The sequence below is a fragment of the Orcinus orca genome, chromosome 15 (assembly GCF_937001465.1).
Source record: "Orcinus orca chromosome 15, mOrcOrc1.1, whole genome shotgun sequence".
In the NCBI taxonomy this organism is placed as follows: domain Eukaryota; kingdom Metazoa; phylum Chordata; class Mammalia; order Artiodactyla; family Delphinidae; genus Orcinus; species Orcinus orca.
The window spans coordinates 64,151,572-64,179,429 of NC_064573.1; the positions used below are offsets into that span (position 1 = coordinate 64,151,572).

At 54.9% G+C, this 27,858-nt stretch overlaps 2 protein-coding genes across 2 annotated transcripts; both read left to right on the forward strand.

Moving 5' to 3' along the window:
* The first annotated feature begins 17,694 nt into the window (after window positions 1-17,694).
* On the forward strand, window positions 17,695-19,342 carry LOC101290060 (glutathione S-transferase theta-2). Its single transcript, XM_049697691.1, has 4 exons — window positions 17,695-18,141; window positions 18,682-18,863; window positions 18,946-19,052; window positions 19,336-19,342. The coding sequence occupies exons 1-4, from the start codon at window positions 18,117-18,119 to the stop codon at window positions 19,340-19,342; spliced, it is 321 nt and encodes a 106-aa protein (XP_049553648.1). The 5' UTR covers window positions 17,695-18,116.
* Window positions 19,224-27,812, forward strand: LOC105747731 (glutathione S-transferase theta-4). The gene is made up of 5 exons (XM_012535263.3): window positions 19,224-20,060; window positions 21,140-21,227; window positions 25,211-25,361; window positions 26,026-26,202; window positions 27,315-27,812. Exons 1-5 carry the CDS (start codon window positions 19,949-19,951, stop codon window positions 27,510-27,512), a joined length of 726 nt encoding a protein of 241 aa, XP_012390717.1. The 5' UTR covers window positions 19,224-19,948; the 3' UTR covers window positions 27,513-27,812.
* Window positions 27,813-27,858: the final 46 nt, after the last annotated feature.

Consider the following 27,858-nt stretch of genomic DNA (forward strand, 5'->3'; position numbering starts at 1 on the left):
CAGGGTCACTTTTCGATAGGCTGCTGCCTCAGTGTCTTGAGTTGGGAAATCCCATTGTTCTGGAACTTTGCAACAGCTTTGGGGTCTGGTAGGAGGGAAGGTGCCCAGGAGGTGATTCCTGGTTATGTTGCCCTGTTCACCCCAGTTCTGGGCCTGGGCTCTGCTCCCCTCAGGCACAGCAGTTCCCTGAGATAACACCCCCTGTAATTTGGGTACCATTCAGGTCTTATGGCGCAGCAGCTCTGAAAGCCTCCAGGTGGCTAGTTAACCCCACTAGGACTCCGGAGGTCCTGGCGCTGAGGGTACCCTGTGAAAACAAAGTCAGTGTCAAGGTCCAGTGTAACTGGGGTCTCCTGGCCTAGGATCCCTTCTCCAAGTGCAGGGGCTCACTCCCTCGTGGGGGCAGCGATAGGGCAGCAGGCAGTCCTGGTGCTGCCACGAGGTGCTGCTTGCTCAGGTCCAGTCGCCTTTGGGCTGAACACTTTACTGCCCTGCAGCGTGATCACCTCCATGGGCCCTGGCAGCGACTCCTTCCAAATGAGGCCCAGCCATGAGCACTGGGAATTTGTGTGAAGGGCCAGCTCCACCCTTCCTGCACTGCCTGCCCTGGGGGAGAAGTCCAGTTCATTGCAGCTGCTGGCACAGAGAAGGGGCTCCTCTGGCCACATGAACCCCATTCCTGGGGGCCTCACCTCTGGATTCCTGCTGGCCCCGAGCCATTGAAACCCTTTGTTATTTCTCAGCCCCTAAGATAGTCAGGAACATCCTAGATGGAGGTGATTTTTTAAAATTCCACAGAATTTAAGTGAATTTGTTTTTGGAAGCTGAGGGGCTCTGGGGAAAAGGGTTATTACTACTTGGACCAAGCCTCTGGAGCTCTTCCCTTTTGATGCTGGGAGTGAGGAGCAGGCCCACCTTTGAGTGATACACAGTGACAAGGGCCACCTTGTATGTGTGCTGGGGCCTGGGGTGGCCACGGGCTCCTTCCTTGGGATGGCTGCCAGTGGCCCAGCCCATGTGGCACCCACTGTGGCTTCAGTGTGAACTCCCAGCAGGCAGGGGCAGGAATCTTTGGGTGCCCATCCCAGGCTTGTAGTAGGCCACATTTGCCCTCTGATTATGGCAACTTCAGAACAGCCCAGGCCCCGGGGCTGCCTAGCCCAGTCCCTTGGCACTTTCCACTTGGATCCACCCCCTACCCCACACCTCTGGGGCAGGCTGCCAGTGCCAGCTTGCGCATTCAGATGCCTGAGGGCTGCTCTCCTTCGGTCCAGGTCCAGGGGGCACTCTCCACCCTCAGCCCCCAGTCAGCTCCCTGGGTATTGAGGATTTACTTCCAGGACAGTGGGGACAGTCGTGACCTTTGAAAGGAGGAGAATCGGTTCAAGGGAGTCTGGAGGGCGTGGCCCATCTTTCGGAGGGGATGCTCCTCTTCCACAGAGATCTTCCAGTTCACCTCAGTCTCGTTCTGTTCTCAGCGAGGGGACTGGAGTCAGTCTCCGTGCTGGGGGAGGGGGTGGGGGGGTGGCATGGCTCCAGCTGCAGCCAAACATCACTCAGCCTGGCTCGTGGCCTGGGGCCTCCCTCTTGGGTATGAGCACCTGCCTTGGTGACAGGCTCCTGCCTCGGCCTGGCCTTTGTCACATCCCCTGAGCTCCCCAGCTCTGTGCCCCCCAACCCCCAAGTTCCCAGCACACAGCCTCATCCCCCTGCTCTTGGCCTTCACCTTGATTCACCACACCACACGAGGTCGTGAGAGCAGGGGCCTAGGTGTCTGTGAGCATCTTATCCGACTCCTTCATTTCACAGGTGAGGACACCATCCTGGTTCCTGGGGTGTGTCGACACCAGGCCACCACCTCCCAGCGTCAGACCTCACATTCCCTCCCATTGCCCCCAGCTAGGACTTTCACCTTGTGGCCTCACATGAGCCATGGGGGTCTCCCCAGCTGCAGGGGTCTCTGAGGGCCAAGGAGGCTGGGCACCTGCTGTGTTGGGGAGGATGGAGGGGCTCTGGAGGGCAGAGCATGGCACGCTGCCCCCATGAATCAGGGAGCGCCAGAGGCTCTGGTCAGCTGGGGTGTCGCACAGCAGTGGCTCCTTGGACGGGAAAAAGGGGGCAACTGTGGATCAGGGTCCCACATTCTTTTTTTTTTTTTTTTTTTTGGGTCCCACATTCTTAACCCTGCCCGCCATGCTCCCAAGCCCCTTGGAGCTAATAACCGTCCCTGCATGCCGAGGAGAGCAGCTGCTGCACCTCCCTCTCAAGACATCTGTCCCCAGTCCCAGTCCTCCCCCACCCCCCGCCCCACACCCGGCCAGCTCCATTTCCTCCGAAGCATGGGCTCCGCTGCCCACCAAGCCTCCATCCCTTCCCCTGATGCCACCAGCTGCCCCAAGGCCCATAGGGGTGCCGTCAGCCTTCAAAACAGCAGCAAAAACTCATTTCCAAATAACAGCTCGAACTGAGAAGTGGGACAGATGGGGGTGGAGGCACAGACTGCCACCCGCTCTCCACCATTGCCCCAGTGGTACCGCATCACCTGCCAGCAAAGACCCCTGGCCTCTGGGGCAACCAGCACCTTCAGCCCCGGTTTGCAGCCTGGCACCTCCCTTGCCGGTGCTGTTCCTTCTGCATCGAATGCCTTTCCCCCACCTGCTCACTGGGAGCCCCACACTGCACCCTTCTAGGATGCCTTCCCTGAGGCCACCCAGTGCTGCACGATGCCAAGTACCCTGTGCTTCGGCCCAGGCCCTGTGAGCTGCTTCTGGGTCCTGTGTCCCCCAGCACTCTCTGGGTGGCTGCATCTGGCTCTGTGATCTTTGCGCCGGTGGCCCGGAGGCCACTCGGGGCTTGTCCAGTCTGAAGAGCTGGGCAGCGTAGGCTCCCCCTCAGGCCTCCCACCTTGTCCTCTGCAGGCTTGCCCCACTGCCCTGTCCCCTGGTCTGAGACGCCTGCCTCAGGGCTTGCTTCCCCTGGGAGCCTGATCCGAGGGACCCTGGGGTCAAGAGACTGCTTGGCTCCCCTCTGGGCATCAGTTTTCCCCATCTGTGAAATGAAGAGATTCACCACATGTCTTTCCTACATATTCATTAAACCTCAGAGCTGACGGGACAGCTCAGCCTCTGATACGAGTAATGTGGATCACCAGGGGAGCTGAAGCAGGGAGCAGCGGGCCGTGACTGCACACAGGTCTTGGTATTATCTGGGGAGGTCAGCCAGTCCCAGAGCTTAGCCCACTGATGTCCTCCTTGACTCTTTGCCCCCCTTTGCTTTAAGTGCTGGCCCCCAAAACTGTGTTTTTGTAAAGCTCTCTCCTGCCACCCAGCCCTTCTTCCCAGCCGTGCAAAGCCAGGTTCCAGCCCTCCAGGCCTCCCAGGGAGAATTCCAGAATGGGCTTGGAAGATGGGGGCGGGGGGGGGGGGCAGCCATACTGCAAACCCACCAGCCATTAGCCCAGATTTCCCCTCCTAGTGAAGTGAGCACACCTCACTTCTGTGTTTGAAGCTGACCTAAAAGAGACAAAAATGGTCAGCTTTCAGAAATTGACTCTGTGCCCTCACTACTGGAGCCTCAGCCCCCATCTGGGGACAGTGGGGTCTGGACTCGATATTCTCATAGGTCTACCCCCCAAACATCCAGACAGGGCTCCAAATCCCAAAGCTACAAATGGGAAGTCTCTGCCACCATGCCCCCTGCCACCTGGTTTCTTTTCCTAATTCTGCTCTCATTTTAATAGGTAATATATTTACCTGGCTCAAATTCAAAGCATTCCAAGGATCCCCAAAGAGAAAGCTCCCTCCTGCCTCCTCCCTCCACCGGGCAGCCCTCTCTCAAATCCCTCTAGAGCTATTTTATGCACATATAACACCCCCTCCCCTCCCCCCAACTTTTTTTTTTTTTCCACAAATGGTAGCATATTCTACACTAGGTTGCACTTTTTTTTTTTTTTTTTTGTACTTAAAAGTCTATCTCAGTACCTGAAGAGTCTCCAGTATTCCCTTGTTGGGACCGGCCATGGTTACTCAGCCAGCCCCTACTGAGAGCATTCGAGCCCTTTCCATCCCTCCACTCTTAGCTCTGCGCTGTTGGCATCCACGCGTGTGTAGGTATATTTGGAGGATAGGTTCCTAGAAGTAGGATTAGTCAGTAAAAATCGTTGCTGTTTTAATATGGCCAGATGTTCCTCCTAGAAGGGGGTGTAGGGCACCAACCCACTGGGCACAGGGGCATCCCCACCTGTTTTGATTTTGGGCTTCCTGGTGGGGAAAGGCTTTTCCCCAGAAGGTGTTAATTTGCATTTTTCTTCTTCCGAGATGGAGTGTCTTTTCCTCTAGTGAATAGCCATTACCTTTTCCTTTTCTGGAAACTAAGTCAAATCCTCAAGTCCATTTTTCCCACTGGGTTGTTTTTTGTTTTAGAGCTTTTTATATATCAGAGAATTTAACCCTTTGCCATGAGTTGCAAATGTTTTCCCAGTTTGGGCCCCAGGGCCTCAGATGTCCCGAGTACTGCTTGGATGAAGCGCTCACGGGCCACATCGATGATGCTAGCAGTAAAAAGGAGCTGCCCCAAATTCCAAAACTGTCAACTTAGCTTATGAATTAGGACCTCTTGTAGGTGCCAGTGCCCTGCTCCCTAAGGAGCTTCTTCCCTCCTACCACTAGCTCTGCAGGGGATGGGGGGCGATGCCCATCTGAACTGTTAACTTTAACACATAAGCCTAGACCTTCCTGAGGATAAAACTGGCCAGTCAAAAAAGCAATGTGGGGACTTCCTTGGTGGTCCAGTGGTTAAGACTCCGCACTCCCACTGCAGGGGGCACGGGTTCGATCCCTGGTCGGGGAACTAAGATCCCACATGCCGCACAGTGCAGCCAAAAAAAAAAAAAAAAGAAAGGCAACGTGGTGGGGAAATCAGGTGGACTCTGTCAGAACCTTCCAGTATTTCCCTAGGGAGAACCCAACTCTTCAGGGAGCAAGTCTCCTCTTTTGCTCTCTGATAATTCAGAGGATAATATTGATTCTAAAATAAGCCCATTTCCTTCTTGTTCAGAAAGAAGTGAAAAGACCCTTTGGATTTCATGCCTTTCGACTATTCTTTAAATTCTGGTGAATGCCCAGACTTCCACTCCAGCACTGGGAGTGGCGGGGGCCGAACTAGGCCCCTTCCGGTGAGCTGAGTGCACGGCTTCAGAGAAGAAGGTGAGTGACCCTGCCCACCAACACATGGGGCTGTGACGCCCAGGTGACACTGCCCCCAGGGAAGCAGCCAGGTAAGAGGTGGCAGAAGCCTCCCATCAGCTTGATCAGCTGTTCAGACTGAGTGACTGATATGATACCAGGGACACCTCACAGCAAAGAGCCCAGGGCCTCCACACCACCAACAGCAAAGCACGAGGAGAGCTGTGCTCTGAGAAGGGTTCAGGAAGGGAGCCCCATTTCCAGGAATGAATCCTTCGGTGAAGGGCTGATTCCTTGGTGAGTTGCCGCCAGTCAGAACAAAACACAGTGACAAAGCCGAGAAGCAAGTTCAGGCTTTTTAGCCCCCCTACCGGCATTTCAAGTGTAGACAAGGATAAGGACCCTGGTGATCATGGGCGGATAAAAAAGGCCAAAGAAAGACTCGAAGGGTGTAAATTCATACAAGTTTGACATTTAAAGCCCCTGTTGAGTCACTTCAATACCATATTTACCAGACAAGCAAGACAAAGAATAGTTAGAATACAGTGAAGACTGGTGCAGAAACAGACATTTTCCAGAACAGAATATGACTTTACAGATACCATACAGAACATGACTTCATATGTGCAGAGAAGAGAAGCTGGCCGGGGAGTAAGGGAAACGAACAGTTCGAGAGTATATTGCTCTGTATCAGGGAATGAAGCCAAGAGGTGCCAATCTCTACAGAGCAAACTAACACCCGGGGGCGGGGTGGTCAATGAAGGACCACATAAGTGGGGAGACCACACACGTCCATGATTGGAGGCAGTGTGGTCTTCCCTTCTCTCCATTCTGCCCTCTGATACAACACCGTCCCAATAGAAATTCCAACAGATTTTGGGTGGAATTTGACAACCAAATTCTAACATTTATTAGACTCCAAAGGGCCAAGAGGAGCCAAAACATTTTCAAGGTGGGAGGACTTCCTTGCCAATGTCAAGATTTCTTAGCAAGCTGCATAAATAAGGTGAAGTGAAATCAGCATGGGGCAGACATCTACACACACATATGGACCCGACATAGGATCAGGGCAGCTTGGAAATCTGTGTGACAGGAAGCACAATTCAATTAGCTGTGCAGGGCCACTGGCCACCACGTGGGGAGAAAGTGCAAACTGGACTTATATTTCATACCCACACAAAAATCAGTTCTCTGTGAATTAAAGACATAAAGATCATAGAAGAGAATATCATCTTAATGACTTCTTAAATGAGGTACGCAAAGCACAAATGACTAAGGAAAAGATGGACACATTTGACCTTATATTAGTAAGACACCGTGAAGAGTCTAAAGACATGCTACACCTAAAGGGTTCATATCTAGATCGTATTCAAAACTGCTACAAATTGGTAATAGACAACCCAATAAAAATTAGCAAAGGATTTTATAAGCCTCTTCACAGAACAGAATATCCAAATGGAAAAGGTGTTCAACCTCAGAAGAGATCAGGGAAATGCAATTAAAGGCCCCACAAGATGCTACTGCTACCCATCATGTTGGCTGTAATTAATCCGCCCACAATCCCACTTCCAGGTATAGACCCTGAAGAAACCTACATCTGGAAACAACCCAAATGTCCATCAAGAACAGAATGGATAAATAAATTGTGGCCTCTTCACGGCATGGAATACAACACAGCAGGGCCATGAACAAGCTACAGGGACACTTACCACTATGGATGAATCGATTTCATTTATTTATAGTTCAAAACCAGGGAGCCCCAAACCACAATGTTCAGAGGTCCAGGCCTAGGTGGTAAAACTGTGATGAAAGTCACGCAACAATTCCCCTCCCACCAAGACAGTGGGCCGGCTGGCGGGGAGGGTGGGAGCTGACTGGGGCAGGGCACACAGGAGTGGATGGGGGCTGCAGTGATATTTTTCCCTCACTCTTCTTACAAGTGTCTGTATTATACTTGTTAAACTGTTATGCATTTTTCTGTGTGTATGTTATACTTCACGGTACGAGTGACCACACACACGCACACACAGACACACACAGACACACACATGAAAGGAAAGGGAAAGGAAGACCATCACCACATACCATGCAGAGGTGTTACCCAGACCCCCACCCCTCTGAGACCTTGCCCGACTCTGGCCCCTGACAAGGGCCGCCCCACTGGCTGCCTGCTCTCCAGCCCACCCCCAGGCTCCCTGAGCCTCCAGCCACTGTGGGCCTGCTGAGGTGGGGGGCCCTTCCCCCTCATGGCCTCACATTTCCCTGTGAGGTGTTTCCATCCCTAAAGTAGCCCTCCCACCCCCGCCCCCCATGCCCTGCTGGCTAGGCCCTCCTGGGCTCTGCCGTGTGCTGCTTGCCTTCTGGCACACGCTGTGACTCCCACGCTATGGCCGAGGCCCCGAAATCGGAATTGGAAGAAAGCAGTGGTATACGCAGGCCCCGCAAACCCACCATGTTGCACACTGGCATCAAGCTTTGAGTCCACACCAGTGACCCCACACAGTAGCCCATGTGAAGTCTGAGGTTGCCTGGGGGCCTTGGCAGTGCCCCACGGGGTTTTGGTGCTGTGAGCTGATGCGTAGGCTGTGTGGTCCTGATGAGAATCTCCACCTGCTATGTAAGCAGGGTCCTTGTGGGCAGGTTTGTGAGCCGCAGGAGGTCTCGCCTGGGCTCCAGAGAGCTTCCACCTTCTGGGCGGTGGTGGGGGTGGGTGTTCTCCTGGGTCAGTCACAGGGAGGTGGTGGCCCATGAGTTGCTGCCAGAACTGGGGCTGTGCAAGGTCCTCCTGCACCTCCAAGTACATCCGAGGTTCATCCCTGGAGCTGGGAGACAGAGCCTGCCTGGCCTGCAGGAGGTGCAGGGTTGTTAACTGACACAGCATCCCCAGCAGTCGGGGCCCTTCAGAGAAGAGGGGTTGAGATAGAAAAACAACTCAAGGAGATCACTGCATACCCCAAAGCTAGCAAGGCAGAGCAAAAGGCGTGAGTGGGAGCCGTCTGCCCAGGCCTCAGGTTCACTGAGGAGAGCCAGAAGGGCCTGGAGTGGTTTGAAAAACACACCCTAGTCTGACTCCCAGAACAGGAGCAGCGGAAATAAGAGGAATGCCCTCAAAAGAACGTGGGGTGTCAGGGGACAGCCTGGACAGACATGAAGGGGCTGATGGGACCCTGGAGTGGCCAGGCCAACAGAGCAACTCAGGCAGGGGCCAGCAACTCTCCCTGGGGGGCGGGGGGGGCAAGGCTGGGGGCAAGGCAAGGCCACCCAGGGAGCCAGGTGACTCAGAACACTCCTGAGGGGCTGCTGCTCCACACAGAGTTGGGAGAACTCTGCTCAGGGCCAAGATGGCTTCTGTGAGACCCAGAAGCCATCCACGAGCCAGCAGTTCTCAGAGGCTGTGGAGGATCCGGGCAAATGCAAGGATGGAACATCAGCACCAAACACTGAGAAGATCTGGGGACGCCTTTTGGGACGGGAAGACTGGGGGGTAGGGTCCGGGATCACACGGCCCTAAGGGAACATGTTTTTAAATGTAGGGATTTGGTCTCAGGAAGGCTCAGCTGAGCCCCACCAGAGGCGAGCAGAGCCAGGCACAAGAGGGGCCAGCAGCGGTGAGAGTGGCCGATGGATCGTCACTCTTGGGTCTCTGGGGTGGAGCCCTGGGGCTATTTCAACAGTGGATGCTGTGACCAAGCCGGAGTTGACTGGTTTTTCTTTCTCTTGCCCTGGGAGACCCCAAGAGACAAAATCTAGAGGAATATGTCAGAAAAAGTAAAATGTGTGGGCGAGAAAGTATTAAAAGGAGGGAAGGCACTGGAATCCAACAAAAACGGCCAGCCCTCTGTGTGGTCAGGAAAAGGGATGAAACCACCACCAGGAGCTGACACAGCACAAGTGCACGGGCTCAGCCTGGAGCCGCAGGCAGCAGCACAGCCAGGATGCTCCCAGGGCACAGAGCCTCGCACCGGAAATGAGGTTGCAGAAACAGCTGCCACGTCAGGCCGGAGTACCCCAGATGGAGGACACACAGTGTCCTGAGAATCAACCGGGCAGAGCGGCTGCTCCCTGGCCCTTGGTTCAGGAACCTGCTCCAGGCAGGACACACGGACACTGGGCAGAGCTCAGCCCTGGGTGCCCAGAGGGAAACCGAAAATTACGAGGTTTTGAACATTCTGGAAGAAAGAAGGTATCGTAAATGAGACCCTACAGCTGGGCTGTCCACAGCCATTTGTGAGAAGGCAGGAGTGGCACAGATGCGCTCAGAGAGGAGAAGGAACGCAAAGTTGCTCCCTGCCCTGCCCAAAGCATCCACTGGGCTAAGCTAACCCTCCACCAGGTCCAACCCTCAGGGGGTGGGGTCGGGGGCTGACATCCTCTTTCCTGTCCACTCTCCTTCCATTCCTGCCTGGGTCTTGAGCCAGCAGAAAGAGGGCTCCACATGGGGCTGAGTACTGCCTGGATTCTGAGGACACCCAGCAGCCTGCAGGCTGCCCTAGGGGTCGATTTCCCTGTGGCTGGCAGGGCCTAGTAACTCTGAATCCTTTAAAAGTGGGGCACATTACAGGCTAGCGGAAATCCTGAGGTGTGGAGAAGGACCCCATTCCAGGAGCCATGTGGGTGGCTGGGCTGGCACAGATGCTTGGAGAGGGAGTTAACGGCTGGGCTCTCAGGGAAGGCTTTGGGCTTCAATCCTCGGACCTTAAGACTTTTAGTTTTTATTTCCTTCAACTTTAACCTAAAAGGGCAAAGGGATTTAATTTTTTGATTTGAATTTCACCCTAGGAAATTCACAAGAGAGGGCATTTCTGTGTTGACTTGGAGTATCTTTGTCATTTTATCTCTTTGCAGAACGTCTGAGCCAAATTTGGACTTTGAGACTGGCCCTGATTTAGGATGGAAAGGTTAGGGAGAGAATTCTTGGTTTGGGATCTAGTGTGCCCGTGGAGTTCAATGACGCCTGGTTCTGGCCCATCCCGAGGTGGCTGAGGTGGGAGAATCTTTTTTTTTTTATAACTTTATTTATTTATTTATTTTTGGCTGCATTGGGTCTTCATTGCTGTGCACAGGCTTTCTCTAGTTGAGGCGAGCGGGGGCCACTCTTCTGTGGTGCGCAGGCTTCTCATTGCCGTGGCTTCTCCCGTTGCAGAGCACGGGCTCTAGGGCACTTCGGCTTCAGTCGCTGTGGCTCGCAGGCTCCAGAGCGCAGGCTCAGCAGTTGTGGCTCACGGGCCCAGTTGCTCTGCGGCACGTGGAATCCTCCCGGACCAGGGCCCGAACCCGTGTACCCTGCATTGGCAGGCGGACTCTCAACCACTGCAGAGGTGGGGGAATCTTAACTGCCCACGGGCCCCAAAGGGGGATGGATGGAATGGGGCCTGCACCTCTCCCCCTGGGAAATGGTTGAGGCGGCCTTGAGGGCCCTTTCCCTCCCACCCCTTCCCACCCACCACTCCGCTCTGCAAGCAGCAGCAATATCGCTGACCCATGAATTTGGGAAAAGAAAGTGGGCAGGTTTGATTCGGGTCCTTTGGGGCCTCTCTCGGGATCTGGCCCAGCCTGCCCTGTGGGTGCCCAGCGGCGCCCTCGCTCTCTTTGGGGGTGAAGGGGAGCAAGCTGCCCAGCGTGGGACAGTCTCTCTCCATCGCCTCAGGCCCCCAGCAGGCTGCTGACCTATCCTCCCAGCCCCACGCCCCGTCCCCACCTCCTCCCTGGCCTCCTCCTCCTCCTCCTCGTCCATGTGGCCTCGCTGCCCTGACCACTGCCAGCCCGTCCCCAGAACCCAACACCCATGTTCTTGGATGGAAATGAACTCCAAACTATCACTTCAGGTCAGCTTCTTTTGTTTCTTAAAGGGCTCACTCTGCACACATTGGCAGAGGCAGACTGTGTTCAGATCATGGAGGCACCAGGTACCAGGTGGAGGAAACAACCAGGGGGCAAGCGATCAGGCCCCTGTACCCCATTCCCGCCAGTGCCTGCCAGCGCCGAGCTGCAGCCCCCTGCTGAGTTGGACCCCTTGCTCCTCACTGCCTGGCCCGGGCCCCACGGCTGCCCTATCACTGCCTGTGCTGGCTGTCCTCCCCAGTCCCTGGCCTCTGCTGCTCGTCTTCCCTGCAGTCCCTGGAGAGGCAGCCGGGGCTGCACCAGAACAGCACCCCCTCAGTTTTCCAGGCTTTTCCAGCGGCCTGGGGCACTCACTTACTGAGCTTGGAGTTTCTGACCTCAGGCCAGTGCTCTCAGAGGCACCGCCTGCTGCTCAGCCTAAGGCAGGGTCGGCTTTGAGTAAAGGCCAGGGCGGCTTCCCCTAACAGTCAAGGCCCAGGCCTGTGTCCAGGGCCTCCAGGTCTCCTGTCCCCCTTCAGCCAAAAGGATAATAAGGGGCTCCCATGTGAGTGGCCTTTCCCAATTTCCCAAGCAATTTCCCCAGACATTACCTCGTGGTATCCTAACAACACTGTGAGGTAGGTGTTAGTGGCCTTACTTTAAAGGGGAAACTGAGGCCCAGAGAGGTAAAGTAGGAGATTTCCCCCATGGTCACACAGCAAGTTAGCCGCAGGACCGGTGCCCGTCCTCACCCCACTGCCCTCGCTCCCAAGCCGAGGCCTTCTCGCTTTTCTTCCAATTCTTCTTCTTCTACACTTTTCCTCTCCCGTCTCCCCTCCCCTGTCCTATCAGAGAACAGGCAGGTTAAGAGGAGCTGGCCTGGGGCTCTGCCAGACCTGTCTGGGACCTGAACGGGAATCAGCTTTGCCAGCTCCCACCACCCCTCGGCCGCTCAGGAAGTGGCCTGTGGCTCAAGGATCAGCTTGACCAGCTGTGTGTGTGCGGGAGAGGGCGGGGTGGGCCCTGCAGGGAGAACTCTGCTCAGGGCCAAGGACCCTCTTCCATCCAGAGGAGGGCTTTGGCGGGGGTTGGTGGGGGCACAAATGCCGGGAACCTCCCTGCTGTGTGCACTGTAGGAGGAGAGCAGGGTGGGTAGGTGTGGGAGCCTGTGTGTCAACACAAAATGAGGCAAAATTAGAGTGAACCAGTGCCTGGCAACGGTCAAAGGTGTACACTATCTTCCCTTAAACTCTCTGGTGGCACTAAACTTGAGCCTGGCACAGCTGTGATTACTCAGAGCAGAGGGGGATTTACAGCCAAAGTAAACAGAGCTGAAGCTTCAGGGCATGTGCTTATCCCTTCAGGGGCCCTAGCCATGCTTTCAGTTGTCAGGTGCTTTTGGAAACTTTGCAGAAAATACTTTTACAAGTTGGTTGAGGCCCATTGTGTTTTTCCACTGCAAATTTCCTCCGTCACACCTCTCCTGTGAGCATTTGGGATGTGGCTAAGGGGAAGGTAAAATTGGGGGATCACTAATGTGTGGGTTGAGTGGGATATGCCCACGGGCTTTGACGTCACTCCTGTGTCTGCTGTCTTGGTGCATAAACGGCTTCCTGGGACACACTTACTGCTAAAGGAGAGGTGGGGGAATCACCTCTTCTGTGTAGGAAACATAAAATAATTGTCACAATGAAAGGTAATCAGAGTCTGCAGTCCAAAAATACAGGGGCGGGGTTGGGGGAGGGAGTATTTGAAAGGTGAAGGTGTGTCCAGCAGTTAAGAAGAATGTCAGGATATTCTTCTTGAGCTTGTGGTACTTTTTTATTTTTTATTTATTTTTTTTTTGCGGTACGCGAGCCTCTCACCATTGTGGCCTCTCCCGTTGCAGAGCACAGGCTCCGGACGCACAGGCTCAGCGGCCATGGCTCACGGGCCCAGCCGCTCCGCGGCATGTGGGATCTTCCTGGACCAGGGCACGAACCCGTGTCCCCTGCATCGGCAGGCGGACTCTCAACGACTGCATCACCAGGGAAGCCCGGTCCTTGTTTTTAAAATTCATAATTTCTCAATCTAAATAATCGCTTTATATATAAAAAAAGGTTGCTTATCATCTTGAGTGTGTTGACAATGACCCGGTTTTTCTGTTCAGCCTGCTTTTCCAACAGACTCTTTAGTCAAGACTCAACGCCCACCCCCCCCACCCCACCCTGGTGCTTATGGGTCAGACTCTTATTGGCTGTTAACAGGGCCCCTGATGTTCTCCACAGCTCTGTTCTTACACCAGGCCATCCCTTTTGCTGCTCTTCAGGACTGAATACCCCACCTAATGCATGTGAACTGTAATGTGACCTGAGAGCTTCCTTATTCCAAGCTGATTCCTGCAGGAATCATCACCCCCAAGTCACACAGGAGGAAACTAAGGCCAAGGCCAATGCTAAGGCTGAAGGAGGTGATGGTGTTGAAAATGACAGGATAACATGAGGGATGAGGCCAACGCAATTGGTGAGGACAAGACAGCTGCAGTGCTTTGTCCCATGCCATTCCAGCTGGTGACAAAATAACTGTCTCTAACAGATTCCTGGCAAGGGCTCCTCCCAGACAGCAGCGGCCTTCCTCTGGAGCCAGAAATGCCTCCGTTTATATGGTTTCATTCACAGGCCACCTTAGCTCTACTTAAGCAGGAAAGCTGAAATGACTTGCCCAAGATCACTCAGCTAGTAAGTGACAAATCCAGGATTCAAATCCAGGTCTCTGGACCCAGAGCGCGGACAGGGAGAACGAGGGCAAACAGACTGGCAGCCCATCAAGCCAACCTGGCCCTGCTGGCAAGTGGTGGCAGCAGGCCCTGGTTGGGTAAGGTTGGCTCCAGTCCCTTCCTTCCCCAGTGGCTCCCCAAGCCACATGGACTGGGCTTTCTGGTAACACATCCTTGCATTACAGGGCCCCACACCCTTTAAAAGCACTTTCAGCGTCTCACTAGGTCTCTGTAACTACCTCCGGAGAGGGTAGAGCTGCAATTACTTTACAGATGACAAGGCAGCCTCAGAAAACTTTGGGGAGCTCAATAACCTCCCAACTGTGATGTTCCCTGGCGTTATCAGCAGTAACTTGTCTACGGTGCAGGGGCCATTCACCTACGGCCATAGCAGTTTCTATCGGAGTAAGACCACCAAGGTCCTCACCTGGGACCCCAAGGTGCCCTGGCAAAGGATGAACAAAGCATGAACAATATGGGGGGAGGTCCCGTGTGAAGTCTCCTATTGACAAGGGTTACTGTAAGGCTTCTTGCCCTGACCCCCTAGTCTTAGACTTGGTCCACCTCACCCAGAAGCCCTGAAATGGGTGGCACTGGGGTGTCATGACAGGGACTTCTCTTAAAACCAGTCTCTAGTTCTCACCAGGGTGGCCTCCATGGTGCTCTCTCCTCCTCCCATTGGCATCCCTTCCTTGCGCTGCTACTGTCCATCTGTCCCTTCCTCTTTCCCCTCCTTAACCCAAAGGTAAGTCTCCCACAGGTAGAGGGAAGACTCAGAGTGGTTGAGAGCGCTAAGCGCCAGAAAGAGCTGTGGTCAGACTTCCACCTACACGTGAAAGCAACCTCTGAGGACCCTTCCTGCTTCAGAACTGGGCTCTTGACTCAGGTCTCCTCCCTGCCTGCTCCCCTTTCCCTGACCGTTCTTCCCCTCCCCTATCCTGTGCGTAAAAAATATTGACCTTCCAAAAATGAGTAGGGGTAGGGGTCTATTATGCTTTGCTCAGCGATGGTGCGTCTAGTGCTAGGGAATGACGCCATGGACTCAGCTTCGCTGGGAGGTCTGCCCAGCTCTGTTTCTTCCACCTCCCCTTTTCCCTCCACTTTTTGAGTCCACCCTCTTCTATTCGCATCTTCCTGTCTCCCCCTCTGGGACCCGGCACAGTTCCTTCCACTCGACATGGCCGGAGACTGCACTCTCTCCCCTCGCCCGGTGGGGGGGGTCTCAGCTCCGAGGCCCCAAACCCTTCCCTTCCGCTCCACAGGCCCCGGCGCTTTCTAGGCCCCCCTCCCGGGTGGTTTTCCCGCCCCTTCCCTTCAGCCTAGGCCGCCGCCCGGCAATAACTCAACCACCCACCGCTCTCAGGGGCCCTGGGCAAGACGGGCGCGCGCGTCACCAGACCGTAACGGTCCAGCACGCTCCGACCGTTGCCATGGCAACGACCCCCTCCCGGCAAGCTCCGCGCGCGGGGCCTGGCAGGGCAGGGGCGAGGGCGGCGAGGTGGTGGGTCCGCCCACAGTACCCTCCGCGCTCCGGGCGGTGCTCTGAGAGACTGTGCTCTGAGGGGCGGGGCGGGGCTGGCAGCTCCCAGCGTGCTCCGCGCGGCGGGGCGGGGCCTAGAGGGGGTGGCCTGGAGCCGGGCGGCTCGAACGTCTGTGTGCTGGTGGTGTCTGCCGGAGGGGCAAAGTGAGGGCTGATAAAATGCTGTGCCAAGGGCCGGCATGAGGCACGCGTCCAAGAGAAGGGCCGTCTGGCGTAATTTTTGTTTTTGTAATGACCTTTTTATTAGTATGGAGGTTTTAATTTATTATTATAGAGAATAATATACAAGTACTCGTGTATGCCCCATGTGGGTCGGGCTTAAGTGAAGCCCTCGGGTGCTTCCACCTCAACCTCCACGCTTGGGAATTTGGTGTTTGCCGTTAGGTATGTGTTTATAATTGAAGGAAGTCAGAACAGTCACCCCCAAATATGCTACTCTGGCATATTGACTATTTTGAGTCAGACGCTGGAAAAACAGCAAATGCAAGAAAAACACTGATTTTCTTTCTTTTTTTTAAAGAAAAAAAGTTCTTATCTTTTGCCCAGTTTTCTACTGCGTTGCGCTTTTTTCCTTACCGATAGATTCTCAGGCTAGTTTCACTGGGGATTTACATTTTTAGGCGTAAACCTGGGGAATTTTCTTGCATTTCCTCTCCGGTGGCCTTTTCTTGTCATTTGTGAAGAACGCTTCTTATTCCGTGGCTGCATCCTAGCAGGGTCTCCGTGGCTGCATCCTAGCAGGGTCTCGAGAGGACGTGATGCATGGTCTTTAATCATCACAAAGCCTTCGCCCTGTGTTATAGTCAAGGGCTCTTTACAACCAACCGCGAGCCCAAACACAAACGTTTAGGGAATGGCCCATAAGCGTCGGATACAGCACAGGTGAAAGCACACCATGCTTTCAAGTTTCTCGGGGTTCCCTCACCCACATTTCTACTTTCTTTTTTTTGGCTGCTCCCTGGGCATGCGAGATCTTAGTTTGAGGACCAGGGATCGAACGTGTGCCCCCTGCAGTGGAAGCGGGGAGTCTTAACCATTAACCGTTAGAGAAGTCCCCACGTTTCTATTTTCAACAGATTTATTTGCTTATAGGTGGGGTGGGACAGGGAAGGGAGGGCAGTCGCCCAGGGCTCCTTACATGAGAAAGAAGGAAAGAGTTGAAGGGAAGGAGGAGAGAAAGAGAAAAAAAGGAGGAAGGGAGGGAGGAAGGAAGGAAGGAAAAAGAGAGGAAATCAAGAAAGAAAGAAAGAAAGAGGAAATCCAGAAAGAAAGAAAGAGGAAGAGGGAGGAAGGAGAAACAGAAGGAAGGAAAGAAGAAAGAAAGGTAGAAGAAATCCGGAAAGAAAGAAAAGAAAGGAAGGAAGAAAGAAAGGAAATCAAGAAAGAAAGAAAGGAGGAAGGGAGGAAGGAAGGAAGGAAAGAAGAAATAAAAAGGAAATCCAGAAAGAAAGAAAAGAAAAGAAGGGAGGAAGGGAGGGAGGGGCTTCCCTGGTGGCGCAGTAGTTAAGAATCCTCCTGCCAATGTAGGGGACATGGGTTCGATCCCTGGTCCGGGAAAATCCCACATGTGGCAGAGCAACTAAGCCCGTGAGCCACAACTACTGAAGCCCGTGTGCCTAGAGCCCACGCTCTGCAACAAGAGAAGCCACCACAATGAGAAGCTCGCGCACAGCAAAGAAGAGTAGCTCCCACTCGCCACAACTAGAGAAAGCCTACCCGCGGCAACGAAGAACCAACGCAGCCAAAAATTTTAAAAAGTAAATAAATTTATAAAAAGACAGACAGAAAGAAAGGAAACCTCTGGTCCTGTGCTGTGTGCACCAGGATGAGAGACTCGATGGAGGCAGGGCTGAGTCTGGAGGCTGGTGAGGCTGCCAGGCCATCGGGGTCTTGGTTGTGGGGTAAGAGGTGCAGGAGGTGGAGGGACAGCACTTGGTGATGGAGGGTCTGGCCTGAGCCCAAGGGGCGGGGGTTTGGGGGGCACACGAGGAGGGCAGAGGGTGGTCCCAGTAGGAAGTTGGGATAGTTACTCAGGGGTGGGGTGGGCATGGGAGTGTCTGTGTGTGTGCTTCTCTGTGTGTGTGTGTGTGTGTGTGTGTGTGTGTGTGAGACTATGTGTGCATGACTCTGTGAGTGTGTGGGGTTGTGTGTGGGGGGTGTGCGTGGCACAGGCATGGTGGAAGGGAAGACAGAAATCCTTAAGAACCTGACATGTGCGTCGCAGCGGACTTGAAGGACAGTGAAAGCTGTCTAGACTGAAGGGAAGCGGGGGTGGGGGTGGGGGTGGGGGTGGGGAGGTGGCCCCGCCAGCTGAAGAGAGCAGGGGTGGGAGTGTCCATCGGCTTGCACCGCCCCATGAAGGTGGAGGAGGACCAGGCTGGGGACCCTGCTTTTGAAAAACCAGTGACCGGCCCCTCACAGGGAACAGAGGCCACAAGGTGTGATGGCTTGGCTGGGTGCCCAGCCAGTTGTGGAGGGAGTAGGCTTCAGGGAGGGGCATGGATCAGACCATGGACCCCATTTTGGAGGCCTGAGTAGAGGGCCGATGGGAAGCACGGGGATGGTGCTTGAGCTCTTTCTGGACCTGTACTCACCCCCCTGCCGTGCCATCTACATTTTCACCAGGAAGAACAGCATCCCCTTTGAGATGCACCCTGTGGAGCTGGCACAGGGTGAGCAGAGCTAGGTGGGCTCCACGGAGGGGCGCCCAGGGGCCAGACCCTGCGCTGAGCCTCCTCTGCTCTCTGCCCCCCAGGGGAGCACCTGAAACCTGAATTCCTGAAGGTGAACCCCCTGGAGAAGGTGCCTGCCCTCAGGGATGGGGACTTTCTGGTGGCCGAGAGGTAAGGTGCCCTGGGTCTGGGGCTCATTGCTGGGCGGAGGCAGAAGGAGGCAGACAGAAAGCTGGTAGCCCCTGGCTTGAAGATCTTTCCAGACTGCTGGGCCCCTTCCTCCTTTCAGCGAATCCAGCTCAGAGGGCTGGGAGCTGGACCAGGGGGCTGCTTTGGGGCTAAAGCTGGGAGCTTCAGAGTGGAAGGGGGTGTAGGCCACCCCCTAGGCCTGGACAACCTGGATGCAACCGGGGAAGACCCAGGCTTGTGGGGAGCCCCTCCCCAGATGTCTGAACATGTCCTTTCAGAGTCACAGGAGCTGGGCAGCCCCGGGGCTGCACTGGGCTCTGAATGCCTGTCCCCTGTCCTCACTTTCTGCCCATCACTAATCTATCACAGCTGTCTTTCCCCTGAGCCTGAATGAAACCTCAGAATCCTTCTGAACGCAGAGCCCCAGAGGGCATCGCTGATAAATGGCTGCTGAGGGAGGGGTGAAGAGGAGGTTGAGGAGGCTTGGAGGGCCCCAAGATAAGCTGTCGCCTCTCTTCCCAGCCCAGTCTCTCCTGCCCCACTTCTCCGGGCAGCCTGTGGATGCTGTGCAGCTGCAGCAGCTGTTGGGGAAGCTGACGCGTGCTTTGCAGCACCCGGATCAGGAGGTCCTGGCGGCCAGACCCTTCCTGGCCACTGAGCAGGTCTCCCTGACAGATCTGATGGCATTCACAGAGCTGATGCAGGTGAGGTTCTCCTGCCCACTTGTCCTCTGGGGCTGCTCTGGGCGCAGGCTGAGCCCAGGCCCCAGCTGCCCTGTCTCCCCAGCCCACTGCCGTCGGCTGCGACCTCTTCCAAGACTGGTCCTGGCTTGCTGTGTGGCGAGCCCGTGTGGAGGCCACCCTGGGCCTTGAGCTCGTCCAGGAGGCCCACAGGTGAGTGCTTCAGCCTTGGGAACCCCAAGAGGCCCAGTGGGACCCCCAGCTGGCCCAGAAGCTTGTGCAGAGGGTGAAGGAGCGGCTCCGCTGAGGGTCTGCCACGCCCCTGCGCTCTGCCATCTGCAGTAAACACTCTGTGTGCCCCCAACTCGTGCCCAGCCTCTTTCTGTCCCGGGAAGTGGGCTCTCCCCATTTCCAAATGGTCAGGGGATCTCCTGAAGTTGCGCAGCTCAGAGTGAGCAGCACTCAGGCCCCCACAGTGACCTTGCTCTGCCGCCAGGTGCTGAGTCCAGGTGCTCGGCCTGGCCACAGCCGGTCCCAACCGAGGCTGGAGGTTTCTGGGCTCCTCTGCGTGGCCCCTTGAGTCCCCTGTGGTGTCACCCCAATGCCCTGACAGCCCCCTGGGCTCCTGTTTCTTTCTCCCCACCCGTTTCTAGCCACAGTTCAGGCTAGATTGACCTGTGGATATCCCCGCTCCCTGCTTCTGGAACCCTCCTGGGTTAGTTCTCATCCCATCCTCACTCTGGACCCTGCAACGCCCCTTCGATTACGTTCTGCCATGAAGGCCTGGCCATGGGAGTGCCCACGTGGAAGCCCTTCTCAGACCCGGGCCAGGAGTACAAACGGACACCCCCAGGGAGGGAAAGGGCAAGGTCACAGCCACCCCTGACCCCTTGGCCCCAAGCTACAGGCCTCTCCCCAGCCTGTTCCTGGGTTTCCTCAGAATCTTTGCTGCTGTGAGAATTCCAGGCTTCTCGGCCTCATGAAAACACCAAGTGAACAAGAGGTTCCAGAACGCGGGGGCCTGGGCCTGGGCTGGTGGGCACAGGGCCAGGGCACAGGCTGCATTTTGGTTGAGGCTGGGTGTCTGCCGGCCGCAGCGGGGGCCCAGCATGGGCCTGGAGCTCTACCTGGACCTGCTGTCTGCATCGTGCCGCGCTGTCTACATCTTCGCCAGGAAGAACAGCATCCCTTTCGACTTCCAGTTTGTGGATCTGCTGAAAGGTCGGCATCCGCAGCTGCCTGGGTAGGAAGGCAGGACACAAGGTTGGGGTATTTCTGAGAAGCGGAGACAGAGACAGAGGAGACCCCCACAAAGTCCACAGGGGAAGAAAAGCTTCCCAAGGGAATTGTTGGTGGTGCTCCTGCCCCGCCTGCCTTTGCGGGTCCCCACGGACTCTGCCCCACTGTGAACAGGCTCTTCTGGGGGGAAATGAGAGGAAGAGGGGCGGAGGGACCCCCACCTAGCGCCCCACCTTCTCCTCAAGGGTGCCCAGCACCTCGTCAACTGCAGCACCTGCCAATTAGTTTGGCAGAGGTCGCAGAGGCGCACGGTTATTCCTCATTTACTTCAATCCACACCCGTTCCCCCGCTCCAAGTGTTCAGACCTGCTCAGGGTGACCCCCAAGCCTGGGTGAGGTCCGTGTCCACACTCTCCATCACCACTCCAAGCAGCTCTAAAACCTCCGCTTGCAGAGGCTGGAGCCTCCAGAACACAGAGGAGGAGACCCGGGAGCCCTGGACATTATCGGGGTGGAAGTAGAGCCCCCTGAAGTGTTTTCAATGGAGGCAGCTGACCAAGGAGGAGTTAAAACTCCCCCCCGACCCCCCCCCCACACACACATAGGGTTCTCTGTTCGGATCACTTGGATTGAGTGCCTATGGGAGGCTCCCTTTTGGATTCCATCTGTGTGCTGGGGCTGGGGCTCCTGTGCTGGCACCTGCCCTGCTCCCCTTAGAGGGGCAGGGGGTCTAGGGGTGGGATCCAGGCCCCTAGGGGATCACAGGCTGATTCACAGGCTGTGGCTTTAGGCCCAGAGTTGGGGGTGAGGGCTGGAGGCCTCCAGCTTCTGTGAGCCATAAAGGTTGTCCTGGTCACGGAGCCTGGGATGGGGGCAGGCGTCCTGACCTGGTCCCTGTTGGGCCACTGATTTGCCCCCTTACCTGGGGTGAGCCATGGTTTTCCTCTGGGACTCAGTTTCCCTTCTTGCGAAAATGGAGAGAAAGGCATTTCTGCCTCTGGGAGGCCTGGGTCTCTCTTCCCTGGGGTCCCAGCAGCCTCAGACCTTCCTGCACCTCTCAGGTCACCACCACAGCAAGGAGTACATCGAGATCAACCCCCTGAGGAAGCTGCCCAGTCTCAAAGATGGAAAATTTGTCTTATCTGAAAGGTAACAGTCTTCCCTGGCTCTCCCACCATGTGTCTGCTTTTCCTGGGAGAGTCAGTGGCAGCCCTTCTGCTGGTGCCTATTGTTTTTTTTTTTTTTTACTCTGGAAAAGTTCACACATACACTTAAGTAGAGTAAATAGTAAAGAAGAAGGAGTATAACGGACCCACGTACCCACCCCATAGTTCCAACAGTGGTCCACCCAGGGGCCCATTTTGCATCATCTATACTCCACTCTGTTCCCCTGCCTCCTGGCCACTCCATTCCTTCACCTGTAAATGTTTAGGAATGACCTTCTAAGAGATAAAGTCTCTTTAAAAAAAAAAAGCATCACCACAATACCATGATGACACCTAATAAAATTAACAATAATTCCTGTATTTCTTCATATATCCTGTTCATATTCGACAGTCTCTGAATATCTCAGACATATTTTCTTTGCAGTTCGTGCCTTGGAATCAGGGTCCAAATAAGCTGCAAAGAGTGCAACTGATTGATCCACCTCTTCAGTCTCTTTTCATCTCCAGCCCCCTCCACGCCCCACCTTGGACCTTGGACCTTTGCATTTTTGCCATGGTTGAAGAAACCAGCTCCTTTGTCCTGTGGAATTTCCAATGGTCTAAATTTTGCTGACTGAATCCTCATGGTGCCGTGTAACATGGCTTTCTGTCCCTTCATTTCCTGTAAATTGGTAGTTGGATCTCAAGGTTTGGTAAGATTCAGGGTTCATTGTTTCTCAGCCTGCTTCACAGGTGGTCTCATAACTTAAAGTATATCTCCCAAGTGGACCACGGAAGTCTGGGTGGCCCAGGGCTAGGTACATTTCTAGGACTGCTGTAAGAGGGTACCACCGACTGGCTGGCTTAGAACAACAGAAATGTATTGTCTCATGGCTCTGGGGTAGAAGTCCGAAATCAAGGTGTTGGTAGGGCCATGCTCGCCATGAAGGGGCCAGGAGGGATTTGTCCCAGGTCTCTCCTAGGTTCTGGTAGCCTAGGGTGTTCCTTGTCTTGAAGATGGCCATCTTCTCCCTGTGTCTATTCACATCACTTTCCCTCTGTGCATGTCTCTGTGTCCAAATATCCCCTTTTTATAAGGACACCAGTCTTTTTTTAAAATTTTTTTAGCTGCATGGATCTTTGTTGCTGCATGTGGGCTTTCTCTAGTTGCGGTGAGTGGGGGCTACTCTTTGTTGCGGTGCATGGGCTTCTCATTGCGGTGGCTTCTCTTGTTGCGGAGCATGGGCTCTAGGTGCACAGGCTTCAGTAGTTGCAGCACATGGGCTCAGTAGTTGTGGCTCGCAGGTTCTAGAGCACAGACTTAGTAGTTGTAGCGCACGGGTTCAGTTGCTCCGAGGCATGTGGGATCTTCCCGCACCAGGGATCGAACCCATGTCCCCGGCATTGGTAGGCGGATTCTTAACCACTGCGCCACCAGGGGAGTCCCGACACCAGTCATTTTGGATTAGCATCTACTCCAATGACCTCATTTTAACTTGATGACCTCTGTAAAGACCTTCTTTCCAAATAAGGTCACATTTTAAGGTACTGGGTATTAAGACTTCAACATGTCTTTTTTGCGAGACACAATTCAACTCATAACCGTCTGCTTCCTGGCCCCCCCCAAATTCATGTCCTGCTCATGTGTGAAATACATTCACCTCATCCCAGCATCTCCAAAAGTCATAATCATCCCAGCATCACCTTTAAGTCCAAAATGCCATCCTCTAAATCATCCAAGTCAGGTATGGGTGCGATTAGGGTTTGATTCATGCTGGGTCAAAATTCCCTTCCATCTATGAACCTGTGAAACCAGACAACAAGTTATCCTGTTTCCAAAATACAGTGGGGGGACAGGCATAGGCTAGACATTACCATTCCAAAACAGAGGATAGGAAGGAATAAAAGGCTCGTGCATCCCCGGCAAGTCTGAAACCTGGCAGCACAAATTGCATTCGGTTTTAGGGCTTGAGCATTGTTAAAAATAAAAATTCAACTGCGTAAAATTAAAGATTCAACAATTCATGAACGGAGCAGCATCCCACCTGGAAAGGAGCTCTGATGAGCTGTACAAAATGAAAGGCTTGTTATAGGCAGAAGGAGGCAGGGAAAGGAAGTTTCTAGCAAAGAGCGGATTGTTTTAGTCAAGATCACCTTTCTTTGGGGGAAGCCAGGGGTCTATCAGGCAGATGACCTCACTAGTGCTGGCCAGGTAATTCCAGATTAACTGGTTCAAGGTCACATTCCTGGGAGAGGCTGAAACTGCAGTTAGGTTAAGGTACTGAGTCTCGGTTGGCTGATGTGGGGCTTAGCACAAGTGACCCCATTTTGGGTCTTTCGTTTCTCTTAACAAAATGATCCTCTTTAGCTCCATACTCTGTCCTCTGAACCTATCAGGGTGTTGGCCCCACCTTTTAGAACCAGTACCCCAGGCCTGTGGTGGCAGGACAGCCCTACTGGCCCCTGAGCCTCCCTCTGGGTTATTCTTTCCTCTTCTTGAAGGTTGAATAGTCCCATCTGCCCATTTCACAGAGGTGTCTGACAGCCTTCGTTCATTTCATCCCATCTGTCTCCTTCAGTACAAGCTGTCAGTGTTTCTGCTGAAATGGTCCCTTAGATTCACAAGTCACCTGCCTAATATCTTTACCAAGTGATTATCCAGCCACACCCTTGGTTTTCTCTCCAGAGCAGGGCCCCCACCTCTGCCCTTGGCCTTCTTATTATGCCACCTTCTCACCCTGCTGGTCCTTCCCTCCCACCTCCCAGTCCTGGGCCTTAGAACGGCTGTGAATCCACTACCATCCCCCTTAGACCTCTCCAAAGACCCACCCTTCCCCCATCCCTCCAGCCTCCTGGCCCCTCTGCCCACAGGTGTCTATTAGGGCACTGAGTGAGAGGCTAAGGACACCAGCCACGCAAGGCAGAAACTCCGCTCAACTAGTTTGAGTTTACTGGGGGATGTGACAAGCCAGGGGAATCTGGGCCTGGCTATGGTGGTGCTGATGCTTTCCCCCACCAGCCCACCTGCCAGCTTCTCTCAGCATTTTCTCCTATTCCCACCACCAGCAACAGCTCTGTAGCCTTATCTTTGAAGCACCTGGTCCTCGCAAAACGAGCAACCCCTCCTTCGTGGGTGATCTGAAGTTCTCAGGAAGGACAGGGATGGGCCCAGTCGAGTCACCTGCTTACTTGTGGGCCTCTCACTGGCCAGGGCACTGGGACCCATGACTGCCAGTCACCCGGGCCAGGATCACTGTTGGTGGAGCGGGTCCCTGCGGGAAAAGTGGGGGAAAGGGTGCTGGCCAGACAAAAGGCCAGATGCCTATTCCAGGGTCATCCCAGGGACTGTGATGTGGGCTGGGCCCTGTCTGCCAGGAGGTGAGGCTCCTCCGGTCACCGTAAGCTCTGATTCACCCTGGGGGCAGGGGCTGTCAGAGAACGTGCTGGTGTGTGTGGTCCCCGCTTGGTATCCGAGCTCCCAGTGTGGGAGCCGGGAGGGCTGAAGGCAGGGAATAAGCGTTGAGGACCATAACCTCCAGGTGCAGGATCAAGAGACACGGAAGGTGTGGCGGTGGGGGCAGTGGGCAGTGGGCATGGACAGAGCAGTGCAGGCCATCTCTGGCTGTCCCTGACCTCTCCCCACCCAGCCCGCACCCTCTCCTCGTCACTCATGGGTTCTGCTTTCTCCAGATTTCCCACGCCCCCTCTTACCCCGTGTTTCCCTACGTGTTGTGCCCTGTCTGGACTGCCCTTCCTGATGCCATCCACCAACTCCCACCTGCCCCGCAGGGCCCCTCCCTGCCCTCGCTGATGGGGGCGGACTGACTGCCTTTCCCGGGGCCCTTGGGGCTCATCCTCCTCCAGGTGGGATGTCAGTGCCTAGAGCCCACCTGTGGCTGGAGGGCCCACATTGAGCCCAGCCCCGCTGGATGGTTCGTGTAGAGGGCTGGGGAGGCCAGAGGAGCGCCCTGACTGTCCTCTCTGCAGTGTGGCCATCCTTTTCTACCTGTGCCGCAAGTACAGTGCGCCCTCGCACTGGTACCCGCCAGACCTGCACACGCGCGCCCGCGTGGACGAGTTCATGGCCTGGCAGCACACAGCCCTTCAGCTGCCCATGAACAAGATACTCTGGATCAAGGTGAGCAGGGCCACAGCGGGGGCTCAAGCAAGCGTCCCTCCCTCCCTGAGCCTCATTTCCACAGCTCCCTTTCCTGCCTGCCTTACAGAGCTGTGGGGAGTGTAAACCACTGAGTAGGAAAGAGCCTTAGAAAGACAAGGTGAGGGGTGCCCAGGAGGGGCTGGTATCACTGGAGCCAGGATAAGAGTCAAGACGTTTCATTCCAAACTAGAAAATATCACAGTTGGGAATTCCCTGGTGGTCCAGAGGTTAGGACTTGGAACTGTCACTGCTGTGGCCCAGGTTAAATCCCTGGTCAGGGAACTAAGATCCCACAAGCCATGCAGCAAAACACTCCCCCCCCAGAAAAAACACCCCAGAGTCAAAGGGCCCATAAAGGCTACCAAATTTGAAGATGACAAATAACCAGTACATGTGTCCCTACTTCTTATCCTATGCCTGTGACAGATATCAGTAATCAATCATAGGATTCTTTCTTGCTGGGACCTCAAATCCTTCTGAACAAGGAAGGGCCCCAGGCAACTTCTACCAACCAGAACTGCTAAAAGAGGCGACACCACTTTACATCCTTGGTACTGTCCACCACCTCTCTAGCAGAAAAGGGTACTGAGACCTGGAGGGTCAGATATGGCCTCCTCTCCCTCCCCTCCCCTCCCCTGGCCAGCTGCTGATCCCGATGATCACGGGTGAGGAAGTTCCAGCTGAGAAGACAGAGCAGGTGCTGGCAGAGGTGACTAACAACCTGAAGCTCTTCGAGGAAAAGTTTCTGCAGGAGAAGATGTTCATCACAGGGGACAACATCTCCCTGGCCGACTTGGTAGCCCTGGTGGAGATGATGCAGGTGTGCGGTGGGGTGACGGGGGGATGGAGCCTGGACAGAGGAGGGACTCCTCTGTGACCATAACTTTCAGAAAGGCTGGTGAACGGGGAGATATGGGGACTGTGGGAGCCACGCCTGGGTGTCTGGCCTTGACCCGGGGGCCACAGGAAACACAGGTTTTGAATCGGGGAGGATCGTGGTCATTCATGCTTCACCAAGAGTCCTCTGCGGGGGCAGGAGCTGGAGGGCCAGCGTGGGACAAGGAGAAGAACACAGTGTTTCTTGGTCAGTCGGCCAGGATCCTGGATGCCTCCTCCTCCCGCTGGACTCTCCGGAAATTGTCCAGAGGTTTCCAAAGTGTCCTTCCAGCCAAAGTGCCTCTTTTCCAGAGCTCCAGACAGATAGTTGTACAGAGCAGCTCCCTGGCTCTGGGTCTGAGGGGCATCCGCTGTGCATGGGGGGACACACGTGGGTGTGGGGCGGCATTTATGTGGTTTCTGTGTGCAGGGGAGGGTGACCAGTTCTGACCTAGCTGGTGTGCAGGATGCTGTTGAGACCCTGGCCAGTATGCAAAGTGGCCCTGGTCAGTGTGCAGTGTGGACCAGCACCGGGAAAAAAACATTCCAATCTTTCTGTCCCAGGTGGTGCAGTCCCCTCAGTTTCACCCCCCACCCCTTAAATTTCATTCACAACCCCCCAAACATCTTGTGTGCATGTTTCTTAGGCTGCCTGATGGCTTTCTCGTCCCCGCCCCTGTGCTTGATCACAGAGGGAGGTTCAACAGGGGGGAAAAATAACTGAATTCCTCCCACCCTCATCTGGGGACAAGGGGTTTCCCTGGAAGAGGGCAGGACCCCTGGGAGGTTTCACGCTGGAGAAGTGGGAAGCCCTGTGCCAGGGGTCCCTTAGAGAGGGATTCAGGAGCCTTGGAGCAAGACCAGCGACTGAGAGCCCCCAGGGATCTTCCATCCCCACCCACATGTGTTACATGGCCTGCGACCCCTGACCAGGCCTCAGGGGTTAGCCAGCTCACTGTCCACAGGGACAGATGGGGAGAGCCCTGCAGCTGTAGGAGGGACGCAGGTGGGGCTGGTCCACAGGCTGACCATGCCTACCTCTCTGTCTCTCCACAGCCCATGGCGGGCAACCATAACGTCTTCCTCAACAGCTCCAAGCTGGCCGAGTGGCGCATGAGGGTGGAGCTGGCCATCGGCTCCGACCTCTTCTGGGAGGCCCACGACCGGCTGGTGAAGTTGGCGGAGTGGGACTGCTCCACGCTGGATCCGATGGTCAAGGAGAGGATCTGCGATTTGCTGCAGAAGTTCACGTAGTAGCAGCCCAGCCTGCGGGCCTGGCCAGCTCAGCCCCCGGCGCCTCCTACCTTAGGGGAGATGCTGAAAATCACTGTTTTTCAGTGAACTGGAACAACCGCCACGGTTGCTGAGCCTGGGACACACATCTGATGTGGTGGGTCTGGGGGGCGGTCACGAGTCCCCCCAGCTTCCAAAAAGAATTTGAAAATTAAAGGTTAAACATGATTAAACTGTCAATAATAAGAGTTGAGACTTCAGTGCTCTACTTTCACTAATGGATAAAATAGTGAGACCGAAGATCCCCAAGGAAATGGATGATTGAGCAACACCCTAAACCAATCGGCCTGCCAACTACACACAGCAC

Bases quoted from the DNA above. Each gene is read 5' to 3' on its own strand.
- LOC105747731 (XM_012535263.3), top strand. From the start codon at position 19,949: ATGGGCCTGGAGCTCTACCTGGACCTGCTGTCTGCATCGTGCCGCGCT. The intron at 20,061-21,139 runs GTCGGCATCCGC...TGCACCTCTCAG, and splicing joins GTTTGTGGATCTGCTGAAAG to GTCACCACCACAGCAAGGAG. The intron at 25,362-26,025 runs GTGAGCAGGGCC...TCCCCTGGCCAG, and splicing joins ACAAGATACTCTGGATCAAG to CTGCTGATCCCGATGATCAC.
- LOC101290060 (XM_049697691.1), top strand. From the start codon at position 18,117: ATGGGGACTTTCTGGTGGCCGAGAG. The intron at 18,142-18,681 runs GTAAGGTGCCCT...CTCTCTTCCCAG, and splicing joins GACTTTCTGGTGGCCGAGAG to CCCAGTCTCTCCTGCCCCAC. The intron at 18,864-18,945 runs GTGAGGTTCTCC...CTGTCTCCCCAG, and splicing joins CATTCACAGAGCTGATGCAG to CCCACTGCCGTCGGCTGCGA.